The 24,753-nt window shown below is 39.4% G+C and overlaps 3 protein-coding genes across 4 annotated transcripts; 1 reads left to right on the top strand and 2 right to left on the bottom strand.

The window, feature by feature from the left end:
• Positions 1 to 6,524, bottom strand: plvapb (plasmalemma vesicle associated protein b). The gene is made up of 9 exons (XM_079349628.1): positions 6,074 to 6,524; positions 5,550 to 5,726; positions 4,853 to 4,946; positions 4,129 to 4,330; positions 3,819 to 4,038; positions 1,607 to 1,756; positions 1,283 to 1,414; positions 739 to 837; positions 1 to 314 (listed from the first exon to the last, which is right to left on the bottom strand). The coding sequence occupies exons 1-9, from the start codon at positions 6,275 to 6,277 to the stop codon at positions 309 to 311; spliced, it is 1,284 nt and encodes a 427-aa protein (XP_079205754.1). The 5' UTR covers positions 6,278 to 6,524; the 3' UTR covers positions 1 to 308.
• Positions 6,525 to 9,060: 2,536 nt separating this feature from the next.
• Positions 9,061 to 12,898, bottom strand: babam1 (BRISC and BRCA1 A complex member 1). 2 transcript variants are annotated; one of them, XM_079350031.1, is made up of 9 exons: positions 12,810 to 12,898; positions 11,658 to 12,100; positions 11,515 to 11,573; positions 11,309 to 11,429; positions 10,736 to 10,814; positions 10,616 to 10,640; positions 10,396 to 10,525; positions 10,168 to 10,254; positions 9,061 to 10,047 (listed from the first exon to the last, which is right to left on the bottom strand). In XM_079350031.1, exons 1-9 carry the CDS (start codon positions 12,814 to 12,816, stop codon positions 9,847 to 9,849), a joined length of 1,152 nt encoding a protein of 383 aa, XP_079206157.1. In that variant the 5' UTR covers positions 12,817 to 12,898; the 3' UTR covers positions 9,061 to 9,846. The 2 variants fall into 2 exon arrangements, with proteins under 2 accessions (XP_079206157.1, XP_079206158.1); XM_079350032.1 differs by having other exon boundaries at positions 12,693 to 12,845.
• Positions 12,899 to 13,599: 701 nt separating this feature from the next.
• ushbp1 (Usher syndrome 1C binding protein 1) lies at positions 13,600 to 22,693 on the top strand. The gene is made up of 14 exons (XM_079349631.1): positions 13,600 to 13,775; positions 14,824 to 15,047; positions 15,198 to 15,334; positions 15,613 to 15,776; positions 15,972 to 16,151; positions 16,514 to 16,761; positions 17,353 to 17,493; positions 17,673 to 17,752; positions 17,883 to 18,018; positions 18,264 to 18,498; positions 19,409 to 19,567; positions 20,811 to 20,908; positions 21,358 to 21,480; positions 21,583 to 22,693. The coding sequence occupies exons 1-14, from the start codon at positions 13,770 to 13,772 to the stop codon at positions 21,746 to 21,748; spliced, it is 2,097 nt and encodes a 698-aa protein (XP_079205757.1). The 5' UTR covers positions 13,600 to 13,769; the 3' UTR covers positions 21,749 to 22,693.
• Positions 22,694 to 24,753: the final 2,060 nt, after the last annotated feature.

Genomic DNA, 24,753 nt, shown 5'->3' with positions numbered 1-24,753 from the left:
TTCAGGTGTAAGTCTGTCTTCAGTTCATTTTATTTCTTCATGATAAACATAAAACTACTAATACAACAGTGACACACAATAGCAAATATTTACACCAGTGCCATAGTTTTTATACATTTACCTGGGTAGATAGAAAAATGTTCACAGTAAAACCAAACTTTAAGAAATCATGCACAAACAACAGTAAGAATGACATTATAACGGGATCAGGGTATTTACAGGGCGTGTTGAAGTGTAAATATATACATGTCCTTTGAAAACTCGTGATCACTGCGGCCTCCTGTGGTTCTCGCTGATGCTTCATTTCATCACACCTGGAACACAAAACATTCACAATTCAAGTTAAAACCTTGATGATGGCAATGAAGGGACCATTTCAAAATGTAAATAATGAAACAGTTTTCACAGAGAAATATTTTGGGGGAACAAAGGTCATGAGAAAGGAGCAGAAACATAAAAATATAAGGTACATACATTTTGTAAGCTAACAGTTTTGTCCAACTTGAGACTTTTTTTCCAAATGAGTTTTCATGAAATAAACAATATAACCTCACAGAGCCAACACCACATGTGTCAGACATGATTTTAGCACAGCTCACTAACAAATCCTACCAAAGAAAGTTTACAAAAGATTAAAGTCAAAGTGTTTTTTTGCTCATTATTTAATGCATCAATTTACTGTAATGATGTCTTGTAGAGTGGAGAGTTGGCGAGTGGTTATGGTAATGTTACATTTACCGTTGGGGTTTTGCTGATACTGGGCGCTCCAGCGAAGGGCCACTTCTGTGCGCCCTGCTGTGGGGCCACCAGAAAGCCGGCAGGTTTAGGAGCAGTAGCCTTGAAAAGAGAATTGATTATTGTTATTATTGCACAATGTCAGAAAAATTCATGTGGAAGAAATGGAACCTATGTTTTATTTTAAATAAATTAAGTTATTTATGATTTTTCTTTTTTTCTTTTTGTGAACTTGTGACTGTTGGAGAAGGGTGTTCCTTTGTTATCTCTCCTGCCCATCCTTCCTGCTGCTGCCGTCAGATTCCTCTTTTCTGCTGAGTCCAAACACCCGCTTAACTCTACACTGCTGTCAATGAATTAGACCTCATGTAAGAGCACTAAGGTGAATCGAACTCAACGTGAGACAAAAGCCCTCCTTAGAGATTTGGCTGGAAGGTTAAACAAGTGTTTTTCTTGTTCACTGACTCTTTAGCACAACTTTCTAATGTTTCCTTTCATGTACTGGTTCAGAACAAAAAGTCAGACTGTGTTTGTTTGTTTTTTTTACCTTGAAGTTGGACTGAGTGTTTGGGGGCATTTGCCTTAGGGTCTGAAGCTCTCTCTCTTTTAGGGCCAGAGTGTCTTCCTGCAGCTTCTTCTGTTCTCTCAGCCGCTTCTGCTCATTCAGTAACTTCTCCACCTGAATGACACGATTACATTTGTTAATTCTTGTGAAAGGTTCCCTTTTCGAACTCATCACACATTTCCTCAAGTTTATTAAAAAAAAACATAGACTGTAAATATTGCTTAAAACAGATAAAATCATCTTCGGCCTGCTTTAACACACACACACACACACACACACACACATCTGTGCAGAGTTAAGATCTACCTGGTCGTCGTGCATCTGTTGCTTGAGCTGAAGCAGTTTGGAAGCCTCTGCCTCCTTCTCGCTGCGGTTTTGTTCACACTTCTTCAAGTCAGAGCTCAAATGTGAGTTTTGCACCTCCAGGCGACTAGACAAGGCCTGGATCTCTGCCACCTGGAAGAAGACAATCATTATTTTAATACACCTGCCTTATCTTTTTATTTTCCAGAATGTGGGAGAGTCACTCAGAGGTAACGCTGTGTCGCTGCAGTAGATAAACATGTCACGTTTCCAGATGGAGTCTTTACATAAACACACTTGTCTTTGTTTACCATGTGTCTATTTCTATCCATCAATGTGAGTGTTTGTTAATGTACATTTTCCTCAACATCACAATGGAGAATGAGCTGCACAGCCTGGGAATTTAATGTATACCTTCCCTGAGGGAAATGACCCCATAGTTTAATGTTGCTCTAAATCAGCCGTGACCGGGCTGGACACTAATGTTGCTTAATTACGTTTTAAATATGGAGCAGATCATCCATTTGACTGTGCGCTTTAAAGACTCAATAAGAAAACTGCCTGACTCTTTTCTGAAGGAAGCAACTAATATAGGAGATAAATAAAATGTTTGAAAAGGCTTACAGACAATTTAGTGAAAAGTTTCAAACGCAATGTTAATTTTCAGACTTATTGGACACTATCTACGATTCTGTGCTACAAGTAATTTACTGAATCCATAATCTTTTTACATTTAACTTCATGTTCTGCTGGGCCCATTGACACACATGAAGGGGGCATAAAGTCTTAGTCTATACCAAACTGAACAATGAGCTGCAATGTGCGATCAATTCTACATACATCACTGAAGACATTTTGAGAGAAAAAGTGAACATTTTCAACTGGTTGTTGAGTAAAGATTTGGTGAATATATTGTAATAGTTGCACACTATAGGTTTAGGGAGCTTTTTAAAGTCAACAGAGCACACTTTGTGTAAATGAAGAGGACCTTTCCCTCCCTAACCAGAATATAACAATTTCTCAAATACAGTGAGGAATTGAATTCCCCAATACATTGGTTGGTAGGATACTTTCTGTTTTTTGTGGTGATTTTTTAAGTATTTTGTTAAATGTTTTGTGTGTTTGTATAAAAGTTAGTATAAGGGCAGGACTGTAAATTAGCTTTGGCAAAGAATGCTGCCCTGGCTTTAGTCCACGTTGTCTACTTATCAGTAGAAAGGGAAAAAAAACTGATCGGTAATGATAAAACTGTGAGTACAGCTGTCTTTCTTTCAACATCGCACAAGATAAAAGTTTCATTTTTGTGGAGGAAAGTTGTACTTGGATTTATGCCATCACAAAACAACTGATAAAATGAATAGAAATAATAGGAAATGAAGTAAAGCAAAGGATACTTTGTGACCCTCAGTGAGTGTCAGATGAAATATAACATTCGAGAAGTGAAAAAAAGTTGCTCATTGAGGATGTGTTGTTCTGCACAGTGCCAGTGTGTCAGCATATCCTCCCACCTCACCGTACTTTGACCCTAAGGTCATCCTAAAAGGTCACCTGTCTCTTTAGCTCCATTTATCACGCATGATTCAGAGGTTAGACTTCCTCCCTCCAGGAACCTGGTTCCCCATTCAATGTGTGTTTTGGAATCTTTCATCAGCTTTGAGGACACGTTTTGAAAAGAGTTTAAAAGAAACATGTACAAATACTGAAAACCATTAAAAACTGCTGGAAAGCACAGTGACAACATGTGTTTATGTGTACCGGTACTTTAATCAAATAATTCAACCTTATCCACATTTTGAAGTTGTTTACGTTTTTTAAGAGTATCATGTTTTGTCAGATAAGATAAGCAACAAGTTTTTAAAATCAGAGGTGTCCAAACTTCTTTTATAGAAATCAATCTCTAGTTTTGTCCCCTTGTCTCTGTCCTTAAGTGTCTGAGCTATGAGCAGAGATGTTCCCTCTTAACTGATACGGTGTCATTTCACTAATTTTATTAAGCCTTCATTGAAAAAAAGATGTAGAATTAAAGAGCAAGCATGCGGAAAAAGTTTGAAATTGGATGCGATAATGTGTGGTTAAAGGTTTTTCTTTTACATTTATCTTGTGATCCTGACATGGCAAGGCAGATTTTCAGGTTTGTGTTTACCAGCAGAAAATTCATCAATGTCATTAAAAAAAAAAAATCCAATCAAAGAATCATAAAATATTTGGCACACACCTTGTTTCCCACTTTGTCTAAGTACAGCTGGAACTTGTTCTCCACGTCTCTGGACAGGTTGGTGCAGCTGTTTCTGATCTTCTCCATCTGCTCCTGCTGGCTGACACAGGTTAGGTGAAAGGTGAGCTGGTGAGGAAACAGGTTAGTGATCCTGTTCAGGAAATCCCGGGTCACCGATTGGATCCCGTCCAAAGAATGAGCAAAGTCCTCTTTGCACTTCCTGGTTAAAACAGGAAACAAAACATTAATTGTTTTCATCTTAATGTGTTCAGCATCACTCACGGAGCCCACAGAGGATCAGACAAGCGACCTGGTGTAGGTGGTGAGTTGCTCTTTCAGCATGATGTTCTCGCTGCGCAGGACGATGGCCTCCTGGTGGTGTGTGTCTCGCTCTCTCTGGGCTTTATCTCTCTCCAGACTCAGGTACTGAACAGTCTGAGTGAAGTTGGACTGGATGAGAGCTATCATGGCTCTCTGCTGTGCGTTGAGGCTCTGCAGACTTTTCACCTCGCCTGCACAGATCAGGGATAAAACCGTGAGATTTACATCAACATTTTTAGCTCTCTTTTATTTTGTGATACAATGTTCTGATCATCAAAACAAAGTGAAACCTGTTAATATGATGAAAATAAATCAATGGTGTTCATAGATCAAAAGAGACCTTTTTGTTTGCCTTGTTGCCCAGTAATGTTAAGATAATGTTAAATATTCATTGGTCATCAATAAAATGTGTTAAACTAGCCACTAAAGCATGAATGAAGTACCAGAAAAGTTGGTGCTATTCAGGTTTTACAGATATTTTATTAAGCATTATGATAATAAAGAAGTTGTGCTTCCTTCCTATGTGTTTAACTGTATTTAAAACTATTGTTTTATTTAATGTTAAATGCATACATCTTTGTTTAACACTTACAATATTAGCTATCAGGGCGATTCTTTTTGTTTTGTTTATGGAATTCTGACTAAGACAGTAATAATTACCATAATTACCATGTGCTGCATAAAATTGATCAAAATAGTTTTGGCGTACATACCGCTGGTGGTGACCATGACAGGGGGCGCGATGGGAGGGGTCGGACGATTTGCTATCATTTTTAATGTCGTTGAACTAATTCTCTCACAGCTTGCCTGAAAATAAAAAAATGAGTTTATTTCACAGGATGATTCATGATTTGAAGGTTCTGGTTTATTTCCTAAGTAAGTATTGTAATGCAACATCTACATTCATTTTTAACTTTGCCCAATTGTGGACAAAACGAGCATTAGGACGGCGTCACGTGGAGTTTATGTGTTGGGAATTTTACCCTTGGAAGTTTTAGGTAAAAAAGAAAGAAAAGAAATACATAAAAAAATAAATCCATCAGTTTCAGCCTCATATTTAAATGGTTATAAATAGCTCCTCTTAAAGGATTCAATAAGACTATAAAGTGGAAGTAATAATAATTCCTTGACCTTACTTATTATAGTCTGACAGAAAGAGAAGGGCCACTGTCTGTTATTTCTTACTTTGAATATACAAACATGACTTGATGTTTGAGTGATTTGATTGTATTATTCTAAGACCTGAATACTTCCTCCAACCCTGACGGCCGATAGGAAAACTAGAACAATGTAAAGGAAACAATCATCATAAAATAATCATGCACATTGTAAAAAAAGACAACGTATTTTACAAAGCAGATTTACTCAATAAAGACTTCTCCTCAGCACCTCATTTCAACATGTACTCACTAGTTTGTCTTTGAGTGTCATTTCGGTTTTGTTGGCCTCGGCCTTCAGCTTGGCCAGCTCTGCCTCCGCAGCAGCCTTCTCTGCTGTTCGAGCTCCCAGCTGAGCACCCAGCTCGCCTTTCTCCTTCCTCAGCTGGATGTTGTTTTCACTCAGCTTGTTGAAGTTCTGCTCCATCTCCTTCAATGTAAGACCCCACACAGACTCACCATCACTGTGATTTACACCTCAGAACATTTTGAGTGCACGCTCGTAAATAAATAGGTTATAACTCTATTTCAATAAAGGAATGTTTGTGTCAAAACCTCGCTGGCAGATAATGACTTGTGATGTCCATTTTTTAAAAACTAATTAAGGCTCATAAATTGCCACTATTTCTAACTAAAGTAGCAATGAAACAGATACATTTCTGCTGACGGTGAATTTAATTTAGACTAAAATAACAATTTAAAAGTTAAGCATGTCTGAGTTGAGTTTTTCAATATCAGACCAAATAAACTTATTTAAATTTGGAATAACTGACTGACCTTGACTCTCTTCTCCTCTGCAGCCTTCTCTGGTTGTCCATAGATGAGGAAAAGCACCAGGCTGACGATGATGAGGGACTGTATGAGGGAGGAGAAGAAAAAGATGATCCTCATGTAGTAGCCGCAGCTCTTCCCTTTGGACTTGTGAAGCGGCTCCCTCGCCTCCAGGCCAAACTTGGCCCGGGAGTAGCTGGAGCTGTACATGGATGCTGGGGGTGAAATGGTGACGGCTGGTTTTTGGCAGATCTAAGCAGAAGTTAAAATCGTTAAAATCCACAAGGTTTCCCCAGCATCTGATCTGACCTCTTCTTTCTCAGTCGATCGGGTGCTGACGCTTCAGGGTGAACACAGTCGATCAGAAATGGAGGAAAAAGCAGCAGTGAGATGTTTATTTCACACGCTGACAGGCAGAAATGGTTTGCATAGATGGATGTAAACAATGACCTCTAGGTGTGTAGATGGGCCATGTTTATAAATGCTCTTGGAGGCACACTTCCACTCCATCCTGGCTCTGCCCTCACCTCCCCCTCCCTCCCTCTCCTCCCTCTTTGACCTCTGTTACAGTTTGAGTCACCAGCTTCACCAAATTATGAGGAATTTTCCTTATGCTTAAGACAAAGAACAGGAAGATTACATTATATTTAAAAGATCCTTTTAAGTCTGGTTTTTTACTGGGTAAAACTCTGTTTGGCATCATTATTACACAATCAGAGTATGTTCATCTATTTCTTGAAACATTTTCCTTATCCCTCTTTTAAACAATTTGATCTGCTCAATCTTATGAGTGTCAAAGGTTGAACTTACAGACACGTGATGTGGTCTATAGCTCACAGACTGGTGTTCTCAGTATATAATCCTGACATGGATGTAGTAACAATATAACTCTTTATTGTTTAAGTATCAATACAATAATGATCTAAAAAAGTGATCCATTTTAACATCCTCCAAATACTCTTGCTGCAGTATTTGTAGCAATAATAAACTTGTTTCAAATACCTAACAAAATGACATTTTAAGAAAAAATAAAAAAAAAGATGAATTCAATCCTTCAGTCACTTTTCATGCTCATGTCCTTTTACCTCTTTTTTGCTGGGGATGGGAGTACTCCATGCAGCACAGGAGCTCAGGCTGATCTCATGGTTTTGGGCATTCAGTGAAAGAACTGGGTAAAGGCCCCTTTTGCAGATATCTCCTGCAGGCTCCCTCTTAGGTTAATCTAGACAAGCTGTGTGAAATATAAACCCTTAATCATGGATCATGTTTACACGTCATTATGTAATATTACAATATCACAACACTGAGAGTTTTCAAAAGGCTAAAGGAGTTTGACAGTGTGAGTGATCCAGGACATGATCGCCTCCAAGCTTCATTTTTTTGTGCCTTTTTTTCCAAAATATTGTTCTTTGACTTTTATAGGTTTTATCAGGTGACATGTTCTTTAATGTGCTGCTGCATGATAAGAGACTGTTGTAATGGAGATTTGTAACCTCAATCACGGTTGCACCTGGTAAAGGAAATTTCAAAATCAAAAATTCCAAATCATTTTTAACTTCAGTCGTGAAGTTGTTGAAGTCAAAGCTACAATACTGCCCTCTGAAATGTTGTGGAGAAGAAGAACGAGTGGGATCAACTCAAGCTTGTAGTAAGTAGTTTTCCATAACTGTCAGCACGTGATGGGGGAAAGATCAAATATAGCTGCTAAAGATTGTATTCCCACGGCGATGGATGAACAATGTAATTCTGCAGGAGTTACTGCAGAAAACACCAAACAAAAAACAGAAAAAAAATCAACCATATCCTGTCCCAACCAAGTACGGAAAGGAGTCATGGCAGTGGAGGAATGAAAGAATGAAAACAATAGGGAGCTGTCATTCTTCAGGGATGAGGGAATAACAAATTCCCTTGCAGTACAGGCACACTGGACCCCCCCCAATACACACAAACATACACAGAAACACACGCAACACTCCTCGTGCCATCTGCGGTGATGACGTGAAGAACAGTCGAGTCTTCATGGGGAAGTGTGCAAAAGGGGAAAGGTCCTCGGAGCCCAGGGTTTTCCTGCTCCCCCCCATTGTCTCCCTGACAACCTGTCCTCACAGGAAAAAAACTAATTTATGACGGCATGTTGGAGTGACAGAAAGTGAGCCACTATCAAGAGTCATGGCAGACATTGGTTCAACCTCAGAGCAAAAACAGGAAAGCAAACGGTTGAAGTTGGAGATAAAATCACTGCTTAAGATAACCGAGCTGACACCTTTAAGGTGAAAGGGAAACATATCTTTAGTCCAAAGAAATAAAGAACAGATAAACGTTTTAACAGTAGCTGTGATAGGAGCTTAATGTAGAGTCATAAATAAGAGTTACAATGAAAACGTCTGGAGGAAGGTTTAAAAAAGGTCAAAGAGAGGGAGAAAAAAAAAAAAATTCTCACATAGCAGTGAGTTCAAACTAAAAAAAAATAAGAACACCTTACCCACCATGCTGTTCTCCCCAGTCATCTTAAGAGGTAGTTTGCTGCCATCTCCTGACATTAAACGGTTGTGTACTCTGCCTTGCATTGAGTGATGAATCAGACATGAGCAGCACCCCAACACATGTATTCATGTGGGCAGGATGGTGCAGATGGAAAACAACAGAAGCATGTCAGCTCTTTTTAAAGCCACTCTTTTGGTAATAAGCTGCAAAAAAATAGCTACAAACACAAAACTAACTATTTACCTGACTGCCAGCTTCAAAGAGCAGAGTATAACAATGTAGTCATCATAATGACTCAATAACAAGTCATTATAATCTTATATTTGATTTCTCTGACTTTGTTTAAAGGTATTTTTTGCAGAGTTTTAACAGGATAGTTGAGACACACAGGGTGCACTGGTCAAGATTGCAGGGGGGCCATATGAGGGCACAAAATAAATACCAGTCCCATAAAAAAAATTACAGGAACATTATAAACAATATTTAAATAATTAAAGTAGTAAAATAAGGACAATTAATAGTGCAGTTTTATTATTTAAAAAAAGAACATTCATAAAGTTTATCTGTACAATATTTTTAATGTGCAGCGAGACTGGCAGTCTGAGGAGCTTTTTCACAATCAGCCCATCAGTGCAACAAACTTTTCATTGCTGTTCCGTCTTCCATCGTCAGTCTATTATGCAAGAACAAATGATTGAAAACATATAAAAATCAAAGTCACAATAAAAAAGGCAACCAAAGGGAGAAATGACCAACTTAAGAAAAAGGCAGTGATACAAAAGAAATGAACTCTGTGATGAAGTAAATCAAAATACAGTTTCAAAGTCTCAACAAAAGGCCAGCTATGGGAGACGGTCACAAGTTCATACTGAGCCTTGATAAGTGACTTAAAGCCAGATCAGTGAGGTCTAGGATTAGCAAGAAAAAAAAACAAAGATTAGGGGTGTAGGTTTAACAAAGCGACCAGTTTTCCTATCACCTTGTGCTCGTGCCCTTCTCCTCAACTCTGACTTCCTGACATCAGCTCCTTTCCAGGAAACTTCCGGCCGTTTTACAGCTCACAATCAGATTATTATATTAACTCCCAAGTTAAGAACAATGACTCATCCATTTCTCTTCATGACAAAAAAATGACTGTAAATAGTAACATGTTTCCTTTTTTCAAACTATTGGTCTGCAGAGAATTATGGTAGAAACCTTCAGTAATATGGTGTGGTTGGAAAATCCTGACATTTTTGATGAACTACAGTGTCTGAGATTTCAGAGAAAGGAGGAACCTGTGAGCGTATGCAGCTTTAAACGGTTGCCTCAATGTCCTGGGGGTCGTCCCCCTCCAGCAGGCTGTAAGACGCATGGCTCTGAAAAGGTCTCTGCAAAGGGTGAGCCAGAAGTTTGGCCATGCAGTTGTGCAGCTCGATGGCGGGTCCACTCAGGGAAACCTCAAAGCGATAGCACATGCCTTTTGAGTCCAGGTTACAGAAAGAAGTGTAGTTGTCCTTTAAATAAAAAAAACACATTTGTGAAATTCAACATGAACAGGTTAGAAATATACCACAAAGAATCTAATATGCAATAAAATGGCTGCTCATTTGCTGTGTTTAAGTTTAACCACTCACCCTCCAGCTGGTCTCATCCCCCTGCTCCTCCACCCCGTTATGTAGGTAAACCACATCAAAGAAAAAATATGGAGACTGCAACATTTTCTGTAGAAGGACACAGACATGACATGGATTGCATCATGAAGTAATAAATAAAAATAAAAAACTTTATAGAGAAACCAATGAATTCTCTAAAACGGAGTCTGAAGGAGGGATATCCCTCCGGTAGGTTGTTCTCACTCTTACACTATAAGCCTCTGAAGGGTTGAACTGAAGCTGCCCTGCGTGTCGGCTGTAAATGAGCACCGTCCGCACCACATACGGAGGAGGGATGGTCTGAACATTCTCCATCGACGGGAGCTCAATCTTCTGACGTCTACATGGACAAAAGAAGTTGAAAAGACCTTCAATAAACACCATCCATGCAACATTATATTCATTCTGAGAGAAATCAGAAAGTACTTACATTACATTAAGAAGATCTTCTAAATCTGGAGGTAACAGTTAGGGATCAAACGTAACATCTGAAAGACCTACACGCTGCATGAAGAAGGGAATGTAGTGATTGTTTTGATTGAAAGGATACTGAAGGACTCGCACACATTAGTCTCCAGGTCATACAGACAGCTGCACAGCTCCCTCGGGTCAGACGTGAAGCCGGACAGCTGAGACACAAACACAGCAGAAGAGAAAAACACGTTACATCAATACTTTACACGAGCATAGGGCTGGGAGATATGGTCTAAAAATTACTTTTAGATTTCTTAAGAAACAAAAATACTTCATGATTTTAATGGATCTTTGACTTGAGACAAGTTGTGCTTATATTTGATCAATAAACAGAAACCAAAGCAGACTTCAAAGATTTATAAAGTAAACTCCAAGCTGTACACTTTAAAAGTGAACTTTGACATTTCCGACTACATCAAAAGACCTGATGAGGAAGAGACACTTCAGCAAAACACATGCAGCTGGCTACACAGGTAAGGAAGTGAACAAGGGGGGAGAATGTGAACTACGGGAGCCCAAGGTGTGCAGCGGATTAAGTTTAAGAGGAATCTGGATTTCAACAAACCCGATTTAATGTTGAAATTGATTCACGTCCCAGCCCTAAATTAGCAATGTACATGATATGCAGAGCACACAACACTGTACTCACCCATAGAGCATCATCATTGACCACTACGAGGGCAAACTCATGTCTTTTGTCAATCTTGTGTTTAGTTCTCACAAACATCTCAATCATCTTCTGGCAAATGTTCAGGGCATTTGACTTTGATCTGAATGGACAGAAATGATATTAGATAGTGATGAACAATAGAATACTTGCATTTAGGAGACAAGATTTACTTTACTGTAACTTACCCATTAAAAGACTCCAACTTTGGCAAAGACATCTCTTCTGAAAGGTCGAGGCAGATTATCTGGCATTAGGAAGAGAGCATTAGAGAGCAAGAGTAAAAATGTTAATATAATGAACCTGAACCAGTGCTGAGGTGTCGGCCTACCACTTTCTCTGGACAGTTGACACGGGGAACTCTGAGCTGGTAATCTGCTGGTGGAGGGACTGTTGTCAGTGTGGGCTGCTGCTGCGTGGGCTTCGGCCTCTCTTTGGCAGCAGCAGTGGAGGACAGTGACACTGTGGAGCAGGTTGCAGCTGCTGATGTTACTGCTGCAGTGGGGGCTGCAGCCTGAGCTGCAGCCGCTGAGACAGTCGTGGTGGTGGAACTTGGAGGGCCGTCACTGGTTGAAGCCTCGCCTTCCCCTTCAACACGACTCCCCACAGCAGGCTGAGAGATGCTGGGGTTGCTGTTTCCTCCGAGGCTGCCCGTGCTGCTGCGGCGATCCTCTGCACCTTCAGGGTTTGAGCGCGTCCGAGGTCGGAGCTCCACGAGACGCTCCTCTCCATCTGCTGGGCCTGGCTCTGGTGTGTCCATTATGACAAGGGTTCCTAAAAGATAGACATGATGACCATGATGTAGTGGAGGTAGTCATGAAGTCGAACTAACAACATAAGTAAAGAAAGTACAAATCTGTCCGTTAACCTATCAATGTAAATTTAAAAAATGTCCACCACAGGTGCTGTTTACTTCTTTATCTCTCAACCTCCCCGCCTGATCCTCTCTTAACACTGTCTGCATCTCATCAGTTTAACTAAAGTACACACTTTAAGTGCAGTTCTTTATTAAGAATTTCATGAGTTCATAATGAGTTTCACGGATCCTAGTTTCACTAGTCTGCTGCATCCTGCTGTAAGAGTCACATTCAGGCGTCTCTGTTGACAGTAAACTAAACTTCCTATAATAACAAAACCCGACACGTTAAAAATAAAAGGATGAAAGCTTAAGAAAGAAATGCATTTATCAGTTAATGAGACATTGAGTTCATAAATACAACGATGTAAAGGTGGTAGAGTAAAGTGAACTTTGATGACAGCGAAGTAGAAGTGTTAGCTTTTAGCATTAGCTTCAATAGAAATAACATCGGGACAGGTGACTCTAGACGCAGAAACACTTTGACTGTAGTTGTAAAATCCTACTTACGTGAAATGTTTTTTTTTTTTTTCAAAACGTCCACAAATAAAACTAAGTAAAACTCATTGGAGAGTTGCAAAAATCATTTCACAACAAGCTAACATTTAGATGGGACAACTTCCTTACCGGACATGACCTCATCCGGAAATTTGAAGTATTGTGGGTAATGTAGGCTGTTGAATCGAGTTGGAGTTTTTTAATCATTAGCATACTGTAAAAATGTCATTAGTCGTGTGTTTCTAGAAAACTGTAAAACCAAAATGAGAATCTATATTAAAATATACATCAAATGGCTTTGATACAGCAGCATTATTTTGGAAAATGACTGTACTTGACTTTGAACAGTAAAATGCCCAGCAGATCTCTGTGTTTAAGATGGTTTATTATAAGTATTTAATCATGTTAGAGGGACATCACTATGGACACTACGGCCAAAACTTTAAACTTCAGACAGGACGTTTCTGCATTAAACCTTGGCAAGTTGAAAATAATACTTAGTTCTTCATGTAATATTTATCACTAAGTTTAAAAGAAATCTGGCAATAACACTATTTTGTAATAATACTAATTCATTTGATTAGATTCACTGTTGCTTCAATTCTGCACCATCAGCAGTCTGGTTGGTGAGCAAAGCACAAACTGACAAAAAGTTCAAAAAAATCACAATATCTTTTTGTAACGACAAGGCACACATATCTATTAGTTCAGTCTAATGGTCCAAATGTATCGTTCATGTTTTGATTTCTAATGTACAAATATTAGATGGCAGTTCCAAGCCATACAGTGTATGTTTTCCTATTTAAAAATCCTGGAAGCTCACTGTGGACAAAACAGGAAAGGACTCATAGTGACGGGGAATGGGTGGGGATGATTTTCTGAGTGTTTTCCACTGACTTCATTCATCACAATAAACACTGTTAGGCACAGAGCAGACTGCAGCATTGACAGACTTTCTGTTAGTTAACTTAATAACAGAGCAGTAGGCCTGAAGAAAAAATCCACTCATGCTGTTGGATGTTTACTTGAAAGCAGTGAACAGCTACAACAAGAGCTTAATACTCGCTGCAGGCTTCAGGATCCAGAAGTATGGAGGTCAGTGTATCTGAAAGAAAATGTGTCTCTTTTCACATTGAGCTCAATATTACTAAATGCATTTCATATGTAGATTTAATCATTCTTTCACACTGTAGCATGCTCCACAGCTTTGGTACGGCTTGCTGAGTTCATCAACTGTCTACAAATCTACAAACTAAATAATTTAATAGAAATTCAGCATCTTGCAATCAGGTGGCACTTGATTCAACGAGTCAGATTGTTAACAAAATTGTATCATTGTATCAAACATTTCCATTATATGAGGGGCATCCTGTTCTCATTCAAAATAAGGTATCCTCTAAATTACCAGAAATGTGTGATTGTTCTCTGATGATCTATTGAGGGTTTTCACCGTTAACCATTGTATGCATGGATTAGTACTTTTTACTGGCTGAATAAGGGATTTTAAACATTAGGAACTGTCTACATGATATCTGTTTGACCTCTCCAAATCACAAGGTTTAAAACGTTATGATTAAAATTTCATTTTCAAATTACCTCATTATCACAATAAAAATGAAGCAATTTGTTCTAATTTAATGTTTTAGCAGTTTAGCCGACATTCTTTCTGCTCAGCAATAGAGGGTTTAGTCCACAAATATTTGCCGGGCAGGATGTTGGGTCTCAGGATGTTTTAGTTTCCTCCTTTTCCCCGCTTAAAACAATAGCCGCTAAATTCAGCAGCAACAGTTTCTGGTTCAAGTGCATAACAGTCTTAGTGTAAATACTTACAGAGGGATGTTGTGGCTTCGGAGGATTATTATTTACAGGCAACAGAAACTATAAAGAAAACAGTACATTAGTACACATGTGCAGGGGCCCTAAATAGGAGGGAAAATAAGAAGGATTCTGAGGGCCAATAACTGGCAAGAGCCAAAAACAACCCCAACATACAACATTATTTTTATTTTTTCATGGAGCCCCAAATCCCTTGTAGCACTATATGGGGTATATTTGAAGGGGGAAAGTTGCTTTAATAAATAGTTTTTAAAATGCATCTGTGACTGAAACTAGGCCTCCATAACACATCTCTGTGTACATACAGGATGTGGGCCTGGTAAGATGTGACAGCCTGGATGCAGGGACAGGGTCTGACTGGGAGGGGATGGTCCCAATAGACCATTTGACCCTTGACCATGAGGGCTCTGAACCAGCAGCAGACCTGGAGCCTTCGCAAGCAGAACTGGCACAGTGTGAGGCTGAAGTGGGAACGCTGCTCAGCATCATTGCTGAACTAAACAAGAAGATGGGCTCTTTAAAGGCTCCAAGGTAACCTCACTGAAGAGGCTGATCTGTGGAACAACCTATATTTAGATAAATACAGAATACACTGTTGCATCCCATTGATAAAAAAATATATAGTTTGTCTCATAAAACAAGTGGTATTTTGTAAAACTTAATTCTGCTTGTGTGCTGCAGTGAATCAGGTGATCTGAGACCCCCAGGACCACCCGGACCTCGAGTCCCTGACCTTCTGTCCCACAGACTGGCTAGAAGAAGTCCAGAGAGGACCACTACATCTGCAAACACATCTAGACTTCCACTGAGTGTCCGAGGTGGAAATAACCTTGCATTTCTTTGATAGATTGCACATACACATTTCTCGTATGACTCGTATCATATTTTATGTTTTTATTCTGTAGTCTGTTCAACATAAAACATATACTAAATAGAGAAGCAGCCGAACATAAGCTCAGCCTAAAATGTTGAAATTGAACATTTCTATCTTTTACATAAACCATGTTTTTTAATGAAAGAGCTTATCTCATCTTGTATTTTTAAACGATTCCCCACTTTCACTTGCTGCATTGCATCTTTGCATTTTCTCCACCAGGGGGCAGTAGTGTAACATGGACTAAACTGCAGGAGGTGTTATCTTCAGTGGAGACCTCCATCAGCTGCAAGAGGTCCTGGGCAGCCCCCATCACAGCTTTGGACCAGGACATGCACAGAGAGCATCTAAGGGCGGCCCAGGAAAGTGGGGTGAAGACCACTGAGGTAGTGAACTGTCTCAAATTACTTTGATATATATCATCTTCCAGTTTCCGCCAACAAAGAATTTCTTGCTCATGGTTGCGTTTCTTTTCTGGCTGTATATATATATATATAATAATTATTATTATTATTCATTACATAATATATACTTTCTATGAACCCTATGAAGTAATTGTGAGTAATTGTTTCTGAGTGCAGATATTAGAGGACATGGAAAAAGTGTTTGGGATTTCATGCCCATCAAGCCCGTCAATAGACCAGAATCTGGATTACAACCTGGATCTGGAGAAGCATGACTCTGCTGTCCGAAGCAGCCTTCAGGGTCACCAGGAGCGAGCACAGACCTCCATCAGTCAGACGGAGGAGGAGAAGAGCAAGGTTGGAGAGACTCTCTTTTAGTCTTAATTCATTCAATTCCAAAAAGATCGAGCAGTTTAGAAGTTGTTAGTAAATAAAGAAACATCATTCTGAGATGAATTTGTCACAGGTATGTGTGAAGCTCAAGGTTAGATTGAGAGAATCATCATGATGATCTTCATTTGATGCTCATTATTTTTATTATGATTAAAATTCGTAATACACACCATGGAATTGATTCTGCACATTATTACACCGTGGAGATCATCTTGTCTTATTTTACAGAAAGGAACACATTCTATCCTTGTGTAAAAAAATATGTTTGGCCAGATGAAATGTCAAGAACACACACTGATCAAAAAACAACTTCTTTTGTCTTTAAGCTGGTTGGTCTTTATAAACCCTGGAGGTCAGGGAGTCTCTCTCCCTCCTACAGATCCCACACTGGGCCTCTCAGTCCAGACTGGGCTTCTCCGCCATTCCCTGGTTCACCTTTACAGAGCAGAAGAACTTCCAGAGCTGTAACCCCTCTCTCCCTGGGTGGAGATGGCTCTCCTCTGGGCTCTGTTCACTCATGTAGTCCTTGTCCAAGTCCTGTCAGCCCAGAGTCAGAGATCGAAAGACTCAACAGGTGAGACTGAGGAACAGATTAATTAGCTACAGATCAAACATGTTACACACATTTTGTTGAATAAACTCTCTCACACAATAAACATTGTCAATGAGTCAAATGTCAAAAACACATTCACATTTGTTAATAACCTTTATAACCTTTTCTGACTCAACTACACATCTACATAAACTACAACCAGTGGATATCTTACTACTCTGTTTTCAGGGGTGTGTCTAAAGGAAATTGTCTAATTAATTTAATTTAATTGGCTATTTACCTTGACAGAAGTTGCAAGCAAACAAACTGTCTAACTTGCAATGGAAATGCAAATGTATTTTTTGAAATTAGACAATGTGAAAGAGTTTGCATGCATTTTAATGTAATTTAAATTGTGACTCTGGACGTAAATCTTCTTTTAGAATTGTCAAAGAAGTGAAGCCTGCATCAAAATAGCCAAATGAGTGTTCTTGAACACAATTAACATAAGTCGTGATAGAGCAGATAGTCAATAATTGTTTGGGAATATAGGTTGGAACCTGGGAAGGACTAAGTTTGCTCTCTCAAAATTTTCCGCTAAGACTCTCCTTATCCTCTCCCCTCTTCTCTCAGGTGCATTGACAGGCTGAAGGCCAGAAATGAGCGTCTGACTGCAGCTCTGGAGCGAAGGAAGGGGGAGTCGGAGCAGATCAGTGTTAAATTAAACAGACTAGAGGCTGACTGCTGTGCTCTGCAGAAGGCTCTAAAATACAGGTACACTCCTGTCACACAAGCACAAAAGGCCTATCTGTAATCATGCTGTTTGTCAGTAACCTTGTGAGACGTGTCAAAATCATGACATTGAACATGCAGCCTAGTCATTTAAAAGTATTATTCTAGGATGTTATGATCAAGGGAGGTCATTTTTTTGTCTTTGTGGTTGTGATTGACAGTGAGGAGTGTGAAGAGGCCTACGGCGAACTGCTGTCGATTTATGACTCCAAGAAGCAGCAAAGCATTCCAGACTCAGCAGGTGTTTGAATACCATGTTTTAATACCCAGTGTTCACATTCACTTACATGTACAGCATGTATGTACGTCATTCACCCCGAAACACACACACACACACACACATTCAGGCTCACAGTTTTTCCTCTCTTCAGAGAAAGTCTGTGACGTGCAGCAGCCCGACAGTCCATCAGATCAGCTCAGGAAAATGGGAACTGAGGAGCTGTCCACCTCCTTCTCAACAGCAGGGGGAATAGAGGAGGCGCAAACACCGAAGCACACAGGGCAGAGGTGATGTTTTAAAGTGCTCTATGTACATTCAAGCAAAGGTGGAAATGAAATGTGTAAATGATTAAGGGAGATCAGATTGACGGGCTATAAGTGCAAAGGAAAAGTTGAGAAATATTGCATCAAAAGTCATGACATACCAACAAAGTTCCCCATGATGTTGATGTATGGATTAAAAGCTACCTGGGGTAACTCAATGCAGCGTGAAAAGGATTAATAACGCCCGATTATGCCTTTAACCCTCATAGGATCCCTGAGAAGGTGGAGAGGGAAGCTGTTCTCCTTCAGCAAATTGAGCGCCTGAAGAAGGACCGGGCAGCCATTTGTCCACCGAAGCAAAGCCCAAGAGATGAGGCAAAAATGAACCCCGAAATTGGTCACCTGGCTGGAACGAGAGGGGTACCTGTGACAAAAGAAAATGCCAAACCTCCAGATGTGAAGAAAGAGAAGGCTTCACTCTTCTATGAACTCATTTCTGTCAGGGTAGGAGCTGTGTGTCTTCATGTAGGATTCAAAATATAACTAAATCCTGTCACATACAGAAAGTAAAGATGTCTAAGAAAAAGACGTATTTAAGATAAAGCCTCCTCAAAGCTCACAACATGAAAACACAGAGTTTGGATAGAATACCAGTATGGTCTTTTTTTTGTTGGGAAAATGCTGTCAGACCTGCTACTCATTGATTCAGAGAAGTTAGAGAGCCCTTACAGACCTCAATATAACAGAAAATTATTAACAGGAATAGTTAATTAATTAAAATAACAGTAAATCTAAACACACATTCAAAGACAGGGTTTAAATATAGAAAAACTCCAGATGTTGCTTCTATGGCCAAGATATAGTCCAACACATAACTCCCTCTATCACCAAAGCTTGCTGTTTCACTTATAAAACATTTGATGAAGAGCATTATTCAATAGTCTGGATGGAAGGGTGACATTTTTACCTTTGAGAAGAATCAAGGCTAGCTGTTCCCTCCATTTTCACTCTTTGTGGCAGGCAAACACAAAGAGCATCAGTCAACTCCTTTCTGATAAAAAAAAATACCACAATGCAGTATTTCGAGCAAGCTTTCGTCACATGACGAACTCGAGTGATGACAGAAATAATGTTGATTATTAGTGTCTGATCTCTCGTTGTACTGCTCACTACAACATGATTGTGTCAGTAGGTTGCAGTAAATCTCTTGACGTATTGCAGTAAAATGCAGTAAAATCCAACATATAAAACATGGCTTAGCCTCCAACCACAGCATCTATCGTGGTAGCAAAACCTATAAGATGTGATAAAATGTTATCATGGCGTTCCTTTATCACTCATGTAGTAGTCTGTTACACTTAAATGATGCTGTTTTTGTTCAACTCTGGTTTATGGTTTTTCTTTTTGTACTCAGGAGGAGATGTCAGATCTTCGAGCTCTAATTCGTCTCAAAGAGAAAGAACTGAGATGTCTTGAGTGGAGTTTGATGGCCCAGAAGGCGCAGGAAGCAGCCGGAGCTTTTGTTCCAGAAAGCCTCCAAGAGGAGCTGGAGGATCGCACAACAGACCAACAGGTAGCATAAACCCTTACAGCAGCAACAGTGACTTTTTTTCCCTCTAATTTTCAAATCATACAGAGCCAAGGTGAAACGAGCAAGAGGGAGCAGGATGATGGTCTACTGTGGCAGACCCGATTCAAATCTGGATGTCCCACAAGGGAAATCACACGTCTACAAATGCAGAATCCCTCCAGGCCAGGAGAAAGATATTTTGGTTTTACAAGGTCTTCTACTGGGCTGTCCTGTCGCTGCAGCACAGATTCATACCACACACCTCTGTCATTGTAAAACAAGAGAGAACTGAATAGCTGCAAAAGGTGAACGCAGCTTGGAAAGTTTATGCAGTCCCAACGTGGGAAACAACGGAGGTGAAAATGTCCATAGAAATAATAGTTTAAAAGATAAAGAATTCCACATGGTTGACACAAAAACAGGTCTTTGTCCAAAAACTGATCTATTTTTCTATGTTCTGTTTACTGGTTGAACCATCTTCCCACTAACTTCTATTCACAGTATGTTAAATATATTGTGTTCTCCAATGCTAATTCTCGGGATGCACCAATCAGAAAGTGATATCTGGTTTAAATCTTATTCTGACATAGGTTCAGTGAATTAATTTTGCTGCTGAGACAATTTGTTAAATTCAACACAATGCATAAGATTTAGCGGCTGGCCAGCTAGCTCGAAGAAAAAGATGGATGAAACTTTTGCGACCAGAATGTCAGCTGTCTTAGAGTTTCTCACATGCAAACAGACAAGTTCTACGACTACTAGAAATAACTCAACAATATTATTTCAACAAGTTAGTCAGCGCTCCATACAGTGAGGCATTCAGATTATTCCTTAAACACTAGTACTGGATCACTGTTTGCTATTTACTGAAATCTAACACAAAGGTACTGGTAATAGCAATAGTAGTGATACTGACTCTGAAAAAGTTAAATCATCCCTAGATACTAGATCCTCATCTTTATTTCTCTCAAACTATGGGTCAGGTCTCCGCAATGATAGATTTATGTGATACTCTCGAAATAACTTGCAAAATGAGCAATAGTTAAAAATAAACGCTTTCCTGCTTCACAAAAGTAGACCTTTTTCACATCTAAATTGATCACATTAAGCCGTAACCAACACTGCTCCACTAGAGAGGCTACAAGCTTAAAAGCTCCAGGCATGACTGCTTTGATAATGTGGTATACCGTGAACATTTCAACAGAACTGAATAGAAGTATAATCATTCCTAAATTTGATTTTTCAGAGGCCCTGTGAAAATGCAGCTAACCTGGGCATTGTCGGGGACACAGCCAGCCCTCGGTCCAGGCCCATCCTAAAAGAGCTGCAGGCGGTTCTGCAAAGGTGAGACATTGTCATCTAGACTTAACAAGGGAAACCTGGTGATTTAATTAATGTCATGTCACCTAGATTAATTTTGATATTCAGAAATTAAAAAAAAGGTTCTTAATACATGTTTCAGTACAAAAAAGAATCATTCACACATCGGCCTGTTTTTTTTTTCTTTCTTCTGTTGCTTAGGAACACTATCAGCAGAAATGCAGTCTTCGAATAAAAAGCATTTTTATAAGATCTTCTTTTTTCCACTAACTGACCTTGAGTCGTGTTTGCTTCTACATAAATCAATGTTGTTTACACGCTGCTTCATATTTGCTTTATAGTCAACAACACATCATGCGACATTTCTGATTCTTTACATTGAACTGATATAATTTCTAATTATCAGTGCTGGAAGCTTCATGAAAAGACTGTCAATATGGTCTCAGGTCTGTTTTATTTCATCTTATTCATAGGGAACAAGCTCTCAAAAAGAGACTGGCATTAGTCCAGGACTCACTAAACACTGCTCTGACAGACAGCACCTCTCACAGGAGAGACAATGGGGAGCAGTTTGCTCGGCTAACACAAGCTCACAGGTAGGTAGGACAAGAAAGTCTGAATGTTCATTTTTTTAGTTATTACTTTTCTGAATCTAAAATCAAAGCAGTAAATGTGTTTGTTGGTTTCATCCTTTCCAGTAAAGCTTTGAGTTCGTACCGGCAGATCCGAAGAAAATACCGGGAGCAGGTGTGGAGGCTGGAGCAGAAGGTAGCGGCAATGATGGAGAGTCACCAACACCAGAGCGGAGCACAGACAGCTGCAGGGGAGGCCTTGGAGTGGAGGAGAGAAGAGACTGTTCTGTGATCATTCAGAGAATACGCTTTTTCCAATTCATTGTCAACTCCAACACACCGTCCTTCAGAACTGAAGCAGCTTTTATGTATATTTTAATTTTCTCTTCTTTTTTTTTACAGCATACCTACAGAAAGTTTGTCATACCATTATCAGTAGCCTTAGATGTGTGTTGTTTTTCATGTTTTAGCAAATATTAGTTTTGCTAAAATGCTTTGCTAAGATATTGAGTTGGTCAAACTGGCCAAACTCATATTATCTAGCAGTGTTGGATATGCTGATGATACGCCGGCAGAACCGTCCATCAAAAACAATGTTAAACATATTTCTACGTCACTCGCTTCCCGGGAACAAGAATTTATCAGTAGATGTATTAGTTTGGACTGCAGAACATGAAAAGAACAAGACGTTTTTTTATTTCTCTATTTGCATTTGCGAGTTATAGAGTGACACTGGACGTTGTTGCACCTCAAAAAGAAAAAAATATCACATAGAAATCTCTTGACGTATACAGTTCTAGTCTTTGTGGTCATGTCACAACATTGAATAGTGAGATTTATCCGATTCTTTTGTGTATTAAAGACCAACGCACTGCCTAGCCAGCTACAAGGACATACAACGCAGCTATCTGCATTTTGCTTCCATGAGTATCCTAGACGACAGCATGTTCTTGTTCTGACCTCCAACAGCAAAATAAGTAATTCTTTCCCTTAAACAAGGATCTTTTCTGCCTTTTCGTGTTCCTCTCCACTTGGCCTTGCTTTTTTTCTGCCACCAGCAACTGTTGTGATGTAAATTTGAGGTCAACTCAACATTGGTTTGTTGTAAATATTTGTTGCCTAACCACATGAAAAATGTGTGATCATTCTGACATTAGCATTAAGCCGTTTGATTTTTTTCTGCTGCTGTAACACTGTAAATTTCTCAGTTTGCGAGATGAATAAATTGTTATCTTATCTTAAAAGAGCTTTACCAAAGTATCACATATAGAGTCTAACAAAGACTGCATACTTAAGGATGATCTTAAATTAAAGATAGGATAGTAAATGACAACGCTGGACATCATGTGTACCTATGTAACAACAAAAACTTTTATTTGTGTTCTTAAAAAAAACAAGTTATGCTCCAGTGGGGTCTTACATAAACTACATAAACCCAGTTAATTAAAATCCACCAACCTTCAACATTTAGTTGAATATAATCAGAGCCAGCTGACCAATGAGGATGTGAACATGTCATTTTGACTTCACCTATTTGCTTTGTGGCTTGTTTTAGTGTTCAGGGTTATTTCCCTTCCCTTCCCTTCTGTCTGTTTCGATATGTCATGTGAAATATGTTGTGATGCAGATCCCTTAAATTCTGTTTCATCTCATTTTTTAAAAGATGTCAATAAGTTATATTTTCACATAGTTCCTGTAAGGAGGTGTTCTTGATCTATTTTTCATCTTTTTGATCCGTTACTCCATCATTAACATCTACAGCAGTCCTTCCAAGCATTCCATGGAGGTAAATATAGACTATGTAGGGCAATGGTACATGGAATACATTGTCAGATGTGCCTTTTCAAATATTGTGAGAGTTACTAATAAACTAAACAGGATTCCTAAGCTTAACGTTTCTATTAGGAGTCACACATCACAAGACACATGCCTTGTTTCAAAGAAACAGCTGCCATGCCATCATGAATGTGTAAGGTTGACTCAAGGACTGAATCCATGGAGGACCTTAGGACTGACCTCGAGAGTGCACGTCCTTTTTCCCGTACAGGCCGACTCTATAAAGCTGCTCCCAGCCAGCCGTGCTGTCAGGACAAAGTGATGAGAGGAAGGGGGATGGGGGGGCCGGGACAATGGCAGCACATGATGTCCACACAAAATATACGACCAGCCCATTACTCGCCAGAACACTTTCATATTCCTCTTCATCTCACTCTCTGTGCATTTCACTGTTAAATGGGAACAGACTTTCACATATATTTCTTGAAGCTGTGCAAAGTCTTTCTTATCCATCTTTGGGATTTTTGTTTCCAATCTAATAAACTGGTTAACTTGTCCCTTTATCCAAAGAGTATTTGAATAATGCAATTATATTCTTTCAGTTCCTGCCGCTGCTACATTTGAGAGCAACCAAAGAAACTACATCACCGAGCTGCTTTAGTGAATGACTTTCTAAATGAATCTATGCTTTTATTTTAGATAAAGATAGATTAAGGAGTAGGGGGCTTGTGGCTTACAAAGAAAAGGAAGTCACACAGTGCAAAGATGACCCTTAACAACTTAACAAACATGTTGAGGGATCTGTGTCACCCTGGAGGCAGATCTATTTCTGAGAAAACATTGAAAGACATTATGGGAATGCTCTTTGCTGTGACTTTCAGTCAAAACAAACAATTGATGTCAAGGTGATCTGCTTGGAAAGGAGCAATGGTTTGAAGTTTGATTATTTCAAACTTTAAGGAGCAAGTCATTGATTACTATTACATTCTAATTGGATTCAAAGTAGACAAATTTAAAATTATCTGAATCAATGAAACAATTTAAAAAGGTTTATACATGTATACGTTTCCACTGCAATCACATTTGTATAAAGGCACAAGTTCCAAAGATGGATCTCTCAAAACGAAAGCTATCAGTGAAGACATCTTAAAAATGGAGGTAAATCAGACAATGTGAGTTTTAGTATTTGGGTGACCTGACCCTTTCATATCTCTGAGCTTATTCTCTACTATTCTTCACAGCCATCCTTTTCTCTTTACTTTTCACTTAATCCACCATTTCTCATCCTTTAGCCTCCACGTCTTCATCTCACTCATCTCTCAATCATCTCTGTCCCCTCGTCCCCCCTCCAGCCGACCTTGTGTCCTGACCCACCATGGCCGATCAGCTGCAGCTGTGACTGGCGGTCAGGAGGTTAAGGCAAAGGTTAAGAGTCACACCCACCAGGTCACAGCGATGCCTGGCTGTTGTGTTAGCCTGTGAATGGAGAGTTCAGAGTGCCAGACGAGGTGGCGAGCCCCT

The sequence above is a fragment of the Symphodus melops genome (assembly GCF_947650265.1).
Source record: "Symphodus melops genome assembly, chromosome: 8".
In the NCBI taxonomy this organism is placed as follows: Eukaryota; Metazoa; Chordata; class Actinopteri; order Labriformes; family Labridae; genus Symphodus; species Symphodus melops.
This window is presented reverse-complemented; position numbering and strand designations above follow the sequence as displayed.